The sequence below is a fragment of the Copadichromis virginalis genome, linkage group LG18 (assembly GCF_057382275.1).
Source record: "Copadichromis virginalis isolate Kocher_CV1m ecotype Utaka linkage group LG18, C_Virginalis_male_GT1.1, whole genome shotgun sequence".
NCBI classification, from domain to species: Eukaryota; Metazoa; Chordata; class Actinopteri; order Cichliformes; family Cichlidae; genus Copadichromis; species Copadichromis virginalis.
The window spans coordinates 8,814,605-8,824,894 of record NC_140635.1 but is presented as its reverse complement, the minus strand read 5'-3'; the positions used below and the strand labels follow the sequence as shown (position 1 = coordinate 8,824,894).

The 10,290-nt window shown below is 39.0% G+C and overlaps 1 protein-coding gene and 1 long non-coding RNA gene across 3 annotated transcripts; both read right to left on the bottom strand.

The window, feature by feature from the left end:
- Positions 1 to 306: 306 nt before the first annotated feature.
- LOC146687204 (uncharacterized) lies at positions 307 to 3,001 on the bottom strand. Of its 2 annotated transcripts, none has more exons than XM_085438552.1 (6): positions 2,794 to 3,001; positions 2,433 to 2,535; positions 2,301 to 2,353; positions 2,112 to 2,190; positions 1,001 to 1,890; positions 307 to 892 (listed from the first exon to the last, which is right to left on the bottom strand). In XM_085438552.1, the coding sequence occupies exons 1-5, from the start codon at positions 2,794 to 2,796 to the stop codon at positions 1,331 to 1,333; spliced, it is 798 nt and encodes a 265-aa protein (XP_085294678.1). In that variant the 5' UTR covers positions 2,797 to 3,001; the 3' UTR covers positions 307 to 892; positions 1,001 to 1,330. The 2 variants fall into 2 exon arrangements, with proteins under 2 accessions (XP_085294678.1, XP_085294679.1); XM_085438553.1 differs by having other exon boundaries at positions 1,001 to 1,194.
- Positions 3,002 to 3,025: 24 nt separating this feature from the next.
- Positions 3,026 to 4,728, bottom strand: LOC146687203 (uncharacterized). The gene is made up of 2 exons (XR_014916328.1): positions 3,685 to 4,728; positions 3,026 to 3,273 (listed from the first exon to the last, which is right to left on the bottom strand). It is a non-coding gene; the product is annotated as an uncharacterized LOC146687203 (long non-coding RNA).
- Positions 4,729 to 10,290: the final 5,562 nt, after the last annotated feature.

Genomic DNA, 10,290 nt, shown 5'->3' with positions numbered 1-10,290 from the left:
CAGTTATGAGGACATTATACTGCAACTGTTCTATCGAAATTTCAAATTAATGTCCTCATATGTGGCTCTCATTTTTCTCAGAAACAAAAATTAGGTAAAAAAAACCAAAACCTGGTAATTCTTTCTTTTTACATTCATCGGGTTCCAATCGGCCCAAATATCAAAGAGAAATTAAAAATGCATGCCATGGAAGATTTCGGGTCTTAGGGGGTTAAAATGACCAGACCCCTCCGGCCTGTTTTCCAGGCCACTAAATTAAACCCAGTCAATTACCAATTGAACAGAATAAAAACCTACGAGGTCCACTAATAGTCCAAAAGTCCAAATCTTTAATAGAAAAGACAGGCAGAACTCAAACAAACAATAATCCAAACGAGGAGCATATATACACACTGGAAAGTAAATAATTATAAGTTATTAAATCAGACTAATTAAATACAGTAAAACTAATAAGGGAAGACGAACACACGGGAAATAAAAATAACAGTGTAAACATACCAAAACTCAAAATAAAACAGGAAAGCTACTACAAACCGAGTGTGACACAATTACATTCATATTGAAACATATGTGATAATTTTCTTTCTTTGTAGCATTTTTAAGATATGTGTTAGAACAGTCATTATGCTGTTTGGATTAGGAACCAATCATTTTTGCCAAATAGTTAACACAAACTTAGAACAACAATGAACAATTTTCAAGATTCTGATTTACAGAACAAACAAAAGTCACAAAAGGTTTCATTATTTAAGAGACAAGATCAAGTTTTTCACACAGGAATGAAATGACAGAATCCAGTGCAGCGGGGCCAAAGGTGTGTGTCAGCAAACTGAAGGTTGAGGAATCAGTCAGCTCATGTTTAAGATTGTGTTGGATTTTGAGAAGAGTCTGTCTGTTATTAGAAAGTAAGATTAACAATGTTACACCAATAACCCAAATACGGGGAAATGACAAATAATACCAAAAAAGATACAACTTTCATATTGTTTTACTAACTTACTTTGTCATATCAGCACTTGAATGGTCGATGCCTTTACAGACCATGTCTGTTGTGACATCGCAGGCCAATCTTCCGGCAAACCCGAGGGCTAGCTCCCCAGCCTCCTCTTCACTCAGAACACTAAACACTGTTACTTTAGTTTTGGCCTTCTTAGGCCTGTCAAGAATCATTGCGGGCAGTTTGGCTTTACGGCCCTAAAAAAGAAAAAGTGCAAACACCAAAAGAGCAGAGAGAGACACACACACGCGCACAAAGTTAAATGCTTTTGTTTACATGGTGTAATTGTGTATATGTTGCAGCAAATGCACAATTTCCAGCCACATTGTCACTTCATTGATACGAGTAACCCGGATTTATTTCAGGTGACATCAAAATCACGAAATGTATACCTACCCCAATCAAACCTCTGAAAACATGAACTGACATGTTCTCTGCGTTGATTCTGCGCTTGATCTCGTCTTCTGTTATTGTGTAGGTTTTCTTTTTTGAGCTTGGTACAGATAAGCGACCATGCACTCTGTAAACTGTACTAGTTCCTTCTGAATCAGTTTGGAATTCTGTATCTGCATCGATCCTGTCAACATCATCAGCAGCAGCATTATCTGTACTCAGACTTGTGCCGTATACTTCTGCTTCTTTTTCGTTGTCTTCAGTCTGTGTACCTTCATCTCTTTCAGTCTGTGTACCTTCATCTCTGACTGTCAGTCTTCCTATCTCACTGTTACTTGTCGATTTGCTGCAGATGTTCTCTCCCTTAGGAACTTTTCCTTTGTCATTCGCTGCCTGATGCTTTCCCTGATGACATTCTTCACTGGCTACTTCTATTGCTCCTCCTGTATAGCCACCCACTATGCTGCACAACTCCTTTCCCTCTGCTGTGCTGCACTGTGCTGTTACATAAAGAAGAATGATATAAACAGCACTATATCAATTTAATTGTGAAGAGAAATCCCCACAATACGACACAGTTATGTCTAAAATAGTTTTGTGTAAAAACTGGATCTTGAAACGTCCACTTTAATTACACAGTCCTGGTGTGCAAAGGCAAAATTACGAAAAAAAATTTCACTTTAAACATTTTTGGACATTGTTTAGTTATATTGTGACTTACTCTCACAGAAGATACAGATGCCACAAACAGACTTTGAACAACGCATGTGCTTGTATGCACCACATTTCTGGCACTGCACCTGTGAATTTAAAAAAAAAAAAAAAGAAGAAGAAATAAACAAACAAAAAACAAATGAACAAAGTCCATTAAATAAACAATCTATATGGCTAAGGACATGTCATAGTGTACCCGGTCTTTGGCTGCAATCACACACCAGCACTGACTGCACTTCCTAGTTCGATCTGCAAAATATAATTTGTTTAAGTACAAGTTACATTTTCCAATGTTAGAGAAAAAGAAGGCAGCTAATTTTATCTTTACCTATTGAGGAAAATAAGTAGTGGCAAAGTCGGGACCTGAGCTTTGTGATTTCAGTGTTGTACTCCTCCACTTGTGTTTTACCGTCAATGAGAGATTGGGCAAACTAATAATTGACGAAGAAGAAAAAAAAAAAAAAGAATAAAAAGAATTAGATTAACAAAGAAATGTTTGTTTGTTTTTAACCCCCCCCCCGAGAAAAAAAAAAAAAAAAACAGAGCAACCAAAGCAAAGCATTACTGCTGAAATGGTTCAATCTACAAAAAAAATTGAGATTTTACCATCCTGCCTCTAAGGCTTTAAAAACTGAATAGGCAAAAATGTAAACATTACTTATATAGGTTAAAGCTATAGTTTTCAGTACCATTATGACATGCACTCCACATGAGTTCCCATCCTGTTGATGTGGGTGGCTCACATGTGACAAGGTCCACTCTCCAGCGCAGCCTCTTGCTGAAGCAAATGAGCTGAGAGATCGCAGTTATTACAAATAAAAAGCATATAGAGAAATCAATAACCACGTTCGGTAATGATTTCAATTAAATTAAATATGTTATGTTAAATATGTTAATTAATTAAAATTTTTCAACACCGCACTTTTTCTGACCTCCGACTCGCCAAATGAATTCATATAGACTATGGTCCTCTTGGGTATGTCACAAAACTGTTTTGTAAAAAGATGGATATGGTAGGCTTGGGCCTTGAGCTTTCCTAATGAGGGACACTGAAAAGTATCATGCACTAGAGAGAGTGCAAAATCTGTGCAACTTACAAACAAGGTCCAGTGGCTGCCGTTTTCCAGACAGGCTCCAATCAATTTCTCATACATCTGAAAGATGTTTTTCTGGAAATAAAAATAATGTGACAAGTATGTTTTTCTGTCAAGAATGACACTGCAAAACTGCAAAAGCTTGTCAGGTGAGACTTGTAATTAATTCTGCAGATACACAAACATATAGAAAGTGTCATTTTTGGTTTACATTAATTAATTTCTATAGTGTGTACAAAACAAATCAAGACCACAGACTCAACACGCACCACTCAATTTTTGGTGTTCTTTATCAGTTGGCCAAGACAGAAATGTTTTAATCTGTGTGCATTGCTTTTGAACAAGTCTTTACACAGAAAAGGTTTCAGAAAGGTATTTTTCAGGTTCTTCTGACAAGGCTTCAATTTTGGAAAATGCTGTTTGTTTATAGTGGCAACTTATAAACCCTTTGTGATAAGAACATAGTTACCACAGTCCAAGTCATACCTTCAAAAAGTATGCACTTTGTGCTCTTGTGGACCCATCCAAAATTTTTCCAGTGATTTGGCTTGGTATTGGATAAATGTGAGGGAAATTCTATAAAAATAACATAAATACACCTATGTTTTCAAATACATTACAAAAAACGTAAACATGCTATGTCATTATGATCAAACAAGCTTTTCAACATACCTCACACTGCAAATAGATTAGGCCATCTATTACCTTATAAAACAAATAAATAAATACATATAAATAAAAACAGAACTAAGGAATACGATTCATTAAGTAAATTGTACAATAAAGTGTATTTAAAGCAGAATTTAACATTAGTTTTATGACAACATAAAAGGATTTTTATGTCAAGAGGTACCTCATCTGAAATGTTAGTCTGGTCAAACAGGGATTTCAAACTTGAAATACCAATAGAGTTTGGTCCAGCTACTCCCACAAGGTAATCTGTGAGAAAGCATATGCTGTAGTCAACAGATATCATTTTCTTTTTGCATGCTGCAACCATCATCCATTTCAGTCTTCTAGGAGCTTTGTCTGGTTGTAGTTCTTTTTTCTCCTCCTCATCTATTAATTAAATTGTTTTCTGACCTTCCTAACTGTTTCCGACCTGTCTTCCCAATGTGATGTTTAAGCAATATATGTATGGTCAGAAGGGGGTGAAATTTTCATTGCAGTTGTACGTGTAACATTGCATGTGATAATAAAAGGCTTGATTGGTTGATTATTCAACATGAGTTGACATTTACCTGACATTGTGAAGGAGTCACAGTTTCTGTAAGGGTGTAAGAACATAACATGTGGATTTGTTACACTTCTTTTTCACAAGTTAATAACAATCAATAATTTTCATTCCATTATTTACAAGCTATCACACGATGTCCCAGGGACAACATCTACACGATGTCCCAGGGACAACATTTACACGATGTCCCAGGGACAACATCTACACGATGTCCCAGGGCAAATTCTACATGATGTCCCAGGGACAACATTTACACAATGTCCCAGGGACAACATTTACGCGATGTCCCAGGGACAACATCTACACGATGTCCCAGGGCAAATTCTACATGATGTCCCAGGGACAACATTTACACAATGTCCCAGGGACAACATTTACGCGATGTCCCTGGGACAACATTTACGCGATGTACCAGGACAAATTTGTAAATTTCTGGATTACTGTTAATCTCCATAGAATCAAGAACTCATGTCCAGTTTCACAGCTATGGACCAGTTAATTATGTTTCCAGGTGATAGTTTGATTCATAGATTCAGCACACAACCATAAGTCTAGGCCTTTTAGTCCAGATTCTCTTCACTTATGTTTGTAAAATGATCAGGGAAGCTACTGCAATTTTGCCTGACCCAACCCCCGGGCCACGAAACACCCAAAAAGTTGGGGAACGCTGGTCTAGAGAACACTGGTTAGCTAATGCTGTCGTCAAGTAGCCTATCGCTAGCAAACAAACAGCAAGCCAAGTGAGGAACATATGTATAATGCTTACCGTTTATTAAAGGAAAGTATCCTAAATTGACTTCAAATTTGGCGGACAGGCGAATTGACTTCAAATTCGGCGGACAGGCGGCGGTTTTTCGCTTCTTCACTTGTATTTCGAAATAATCGAAGGCGGGTATTTCGAAGTCGCAAAGGAATTACGTCACAAGAAGGTGATTGGTCACTTGCAATGTTGAACCTGGAACAACATTAATTATGATGATGTGGGAACAATGCTGACACGAGGAAATCAGATCGTCCTTATTTTACCACTAGTTGACCTTTTAATGATGGAAGGCTTACCAGCCACATTTGAAACACTGTCCTCTGGATTAACACCATCATCAACACCAATATTTTAAATGCAAATGTTCGCAACCAGATAACCATTCACTCACTTCATAAATAAACTCATCATAACACATTGTTTTTGCTTTAAACCATGTTTCATGCGTTTCATTTTCATCATCTGGTAACACACAGATCAAAGAACCATGAATAGTTCTTGCTTCATTACACAAAGCAACAGAATCATTAGTTGAGGCTTGAACCATATAGATATAGATACTATTATCTATATCTAGTGATGTACTTACAATATAGATATTATTTTCATATACTCTCTTGTAGATGATTAGCTTTATTTAATTTAGCTTTTCTATCACATTGCAGTCTGTCCAGTTTCTCTGCAAGTGCTTTAGCAGTTATTTTCTGCGGGTCGCTTGGCTCGATAGTTCAAACGTTTGAATTTGGATATGGTAAGGATTTGTAGAAGAACAGAATGTGCCTTTGGTTTTCGGTTAAACATTTGCAACTCTGGTATAGATAAATGTGATATATTAACCTTGACACACTCCAATCCTTGCTATCCAAAAAGACTGTGTGGAAGAAAAAAATACAAATGAAAATTTCCCTTTAACGCTTTGTTTTAATGTTCAGTTTCATGCAGTTTGGTAATTTTAATTTCTCTTACCAAAACCATGATAATTTCATTTTCTATTCTAGATTTTCTAGTGCTGTCAGCGTTAGTCTCGTTAAAATCACGTTAACGCCATAACCTAGACTCTAGAGCGGCTCTTCCTCAACCTCCTCCGACCACAGGTACAACATGCCCAGGACCCACTACAGTTTGCATACAAGGCGGGTGTCGGAGTGGAGGATGCCATCCTGTACCTCCTACACAGAGCCCACTCACACCTGGATGGGGGAAAAGGCACGGTCAGGATCCTGTTTCTTGACTTTTCCAGTGCCTTTAATACCATCCGGCCCTGTATGCTTCAGGAAAAACTGAACAGGATGGAGGTGGACCCCTGCCTGGTGGCTTGGATCTCCGACTACCTCACCGACAGACCACAGTACGTCAGGCTGAAGGACATCACGTCTGACACAGTGGTCAGCAGCACAGGAGCACCACAGGGAACTGTGCTGTCCCCTCTTCTCTTCACCCTGTACACCTCTGACTTCTGCTACAACTCTGAATTATGCCATATTCAGAAGTTTGCAGATGACACGGCCATCATGGGGTGTATCTGGGATGATCAGGAAGAGGAGTACAGAAGTCTGGTGAGGAACTTTGTCGCATGGAGTCACACAAACCACCTGCAGCTCAACACCTCAAAGACTAAGGAACTGGTTGTGGACTTCGGGAGGTCCAGAGCAGGTCCACTGCCAGTTCAGATAGAGGGGGAGGAGGTGGAGGTGGTCAACAAGTACAAGTACCTCGGGCTGTGGGTGGACAACAAACTGGACTGGTCATGCAACACAGAGCACCTGTATAAAAAAGCCCAAAGCCGACTGTACTTCCTCAGGAGGCTGAGGTCTTTTAACATCTGCAGGAAGCTCCTGAGGATGTTTTACCAGTCGGTGGTTGCTGGAGTACTTTTCTATGCTGTGGTGTGCTGGGGGAGCAGCACAGCAAAGAAGGACTCATCCAGGCTGGAGAAACTGATCAGGAAGGCTAGCTCTGTGGTCGGCATGAAGCTGGACACTCTGGTGACAGTGGCAGAGAAAAGGACATTAAAGAAACTGATGGACATTATGGACAATGCCAGACATCCTCTGCACACGGCCATAAACAACCAAAAGAGTCTGTTCAGTGACAGGTTGCTTCTCCCCAAGACAAGAACTAACAGACTTAAAAACTCCTTTGTCCCACACGCCATCAGACTGTTTAACTCCTCTCTGGAGGGGAGAGGGAGGGGAAACAGGAGGACAAAGGAGGGGGGAACAACTAAGCTGTAGTGCCTCTTCACCTCACTGTACAATACCTTTTGTGCAATACTTTTGTAAATAGTCAACGGTGCAATAGACTCAATACTTGAAATGTGCAATTCACTTGTATTTTTATTTTTTATTCCTATTTATTCTATTTATCCCCCTTGTATATTTTATTTATATTTGTCTCTGTATTTATATATGTGTGTGTGTGTGTGTGTGTGTGTGTGTGTGTGTGTGTGTGTGTGTGTGTGTATATATATATATATATAACAGTTCTGTAACTGTAACTTTGGTCGTTGCTGTGCTTTTTTTGGAAGTCGAATTTCCCAGAGGAACCCACCCGAGGGATTAATAAAGTTCTATCTTATCTTATCTTATCTTAACCGCATTAACTCGGCAAATCTCCGTTAGCGAGTTAATGCGGGTCGCCCGCTGCATGGGGCTGCATGGCGTCAACGCGTTACCGCAGTTAGCTCGGCCCAATAGATTTCATCTCATGATCTTACGTGATGTTACTAAATTACCAAGCCTTAAACTTGTAAATTCTAGATGGATGGATTTAAATTAAAGGTTTTTTATGTTTAATACAATTATTCCCTGGATTAGACAGTTTAATTCTTCTTTCTAGCTGTTTCAAAGCATGAACAACTACTTAAATGTTCAAGTTTCCACTTCATGTTAACGCTTAAATATTCTTTTACTCTCATTAAACCTAAATACATTCCTATAGAATGACAAGATCAGGAGAGATGACCGAAACCAAGGACATGAATGTACAGACAAAAGGAATCAAAAAAGGAATCCCCTCTCTCATGATACGTGAACAAGACCCTGAGATACATAAACTCTTTCACCTGGGTCAGCAACTCATCCCTAACTCGGAGTGGGCGCTCCACTTTTTTCCAGCTGAGGAACATGGCCTCAGACTTGGGGGTGCTGATTCTCATAAAAATCCTCCCTAGGGGTCCTCCCACCAAAGACTGCCTCAGTGCCCAGACTCATATACCTCATCCCCAGACTCTATTTCCTCTACAGAAGAAGTGTTAGTGTGATTGAGGAGGTCCTTGACGTATAAACTGACAACGGTCTCTAGTCTTGTCAGCCGAGGATCTTTGTGGTCATGGTCGGCCTCCAGATCTGCTCCGTCTTTCTTTGCCAGCCTCCTGGTCAGCCCTCTTAACTGCTGTGTCTCTGCCGCTAGCCTCCTGAACTCTCACTTCTTTGTTTTGGATTTTTTTTTCTTAAATATGGTCCTTCTTTCCCTGTCAGTACTCTTACTGGAGCATTTTGGGTCACCTGAAGGTGTTTCAGGGAATTTTTACGACAGCCTGATAATAATGAATTACAGTAGTTCTGCCTAGAAGTAATAATGCATAAACTAGTTTTTCAACATCACTCTTAAACAGGATGTTTCTAATTTGAGAGATTTTGCGCAAATGAAAGAAAGCAGTCCTACATATTTGTAGTCAGAAGAGAGTCAGACACACGAAAAAAGCTCTAGTCAGAAATGCATAAGAACAGGGGTCTCAAACTCAATTTAGCTGGGGGCCGCTGGAGGCAGAGTCTGGGTGAGGCTGGGCCGCATTAGGTTTTCCACAAGAAAGGCATGGTTAAAAAATTCCAATCTTCGCAAATCTCTTTATTTTTTTTTTTTAACACAAAATATGAAAAATAAATAAGCAAATTAAGAATTAATAAGAAAATTAATCAATCTGTAATACAGATTGATATAGACTCAATACTTGAAATGTGCAATTCACTTGTATTTTTATTTTTATTCCTATTTATTCTATTTATCCCCTTCGTATATTTTATTTATATTGTCTCTGTATTTATATATGTGTGTGTGTGTATAACTCTGTAACTTCTGTCGGTGCTGTGCTTTTTTGGAAATCGAATTTCCCAGAGGAACCCACCCGAGGGATTAATAAAAATAACTGTGAAAAAATAACTAAAAATCCCACTGACGTGTGTATAAATCTATATACGTATAATGTCCCGCTGGGCAGCAACTTAAAAAAAAAAACTTTTTTTGAAGTGTTGTGAACGCAGCGCGCTGGGGCGAATGTCCGCGTTTGCCCAAAGGAGGAAGCCAGCCAGGTACAGAAAAGAAAGAAACACTCCATACGTCATACATTAAAATACATTATCAAACTCGCGGGTCGCACTAACATTAAATTTTCATATTAAGGTGGGGGCCAAAAACTATCGTCCTGCGGGCCGCGAGTTTGAGACCCCTGGCATAGAGGATTGCACTGTTGTTAAGCGTTGTTTTGGGTGTTCTGCGTGTACACGAATAGCTTTTCATGATGTACTTTCTGGATAGCAGGAATGGTATCTGGAGCAAAGTTCACATAGCAACATTGGCTCCATTAGAGTTAACCTCTAAGTAAAATGGGACGTGCTTGCCACACTGGCAAATACTATTATACTCATTTAGTACAGGTCAAATATTACAGGTCTGCCACTGACTGAAACTGTATTTAAGTTGACATTAAATCCAAAAGGTTAAATTCAAAAGAGAGATTATTAAAAAAACATATCCAGCAGCTCTGCATTTGTTTGCAACTCAGGTTCTTATTCCAAAGGGATCAGTGGTAACTTTTTGTTTTGGTAAGCACTCCAGTCTGTCATGGCTCTCTGCACAAATGTCTTTACAAAGCTTTTCCTAACGGCTTCCTGTTGAAGCCGTTAAATCCAAAAGTCTAGGTGTATTGTTTGGGGAGTGTCTGTGTTTGATAAAACCAGTTTGATCCAGGTGAATTATGGATGAGATGACTTTCTCAATTCTGATTGTTACTGCCTTGGTTATAATTTTCATATCTGTATTAATTAGTGAGAGTGATCAATAACTACATGTGACAGTGGGATCCCTGCAAGGT

What these genes read in the sequence shown, in the direction of transcription:
- LOC146687204 (XM_085438552.1), bottom strand. An exon ending in CTACTTATTTTCCTCAATAG is followed by an intron (nt 2,354 to 2,432) that starts GTAAAGATAAAA and finishes TATATTTTGCAG; the next exon opens with ATCGAACTAGGAAGTGCAGT. An exon ending in TGATTGCAGCCAAAGACCGG is followed by an intron (nt 2,191 to 2,300) that starts GTACACTATGAC and finishes TTAAATTCACAG; the next exon opens with GTGCAGTGCCAGAAATGTGG.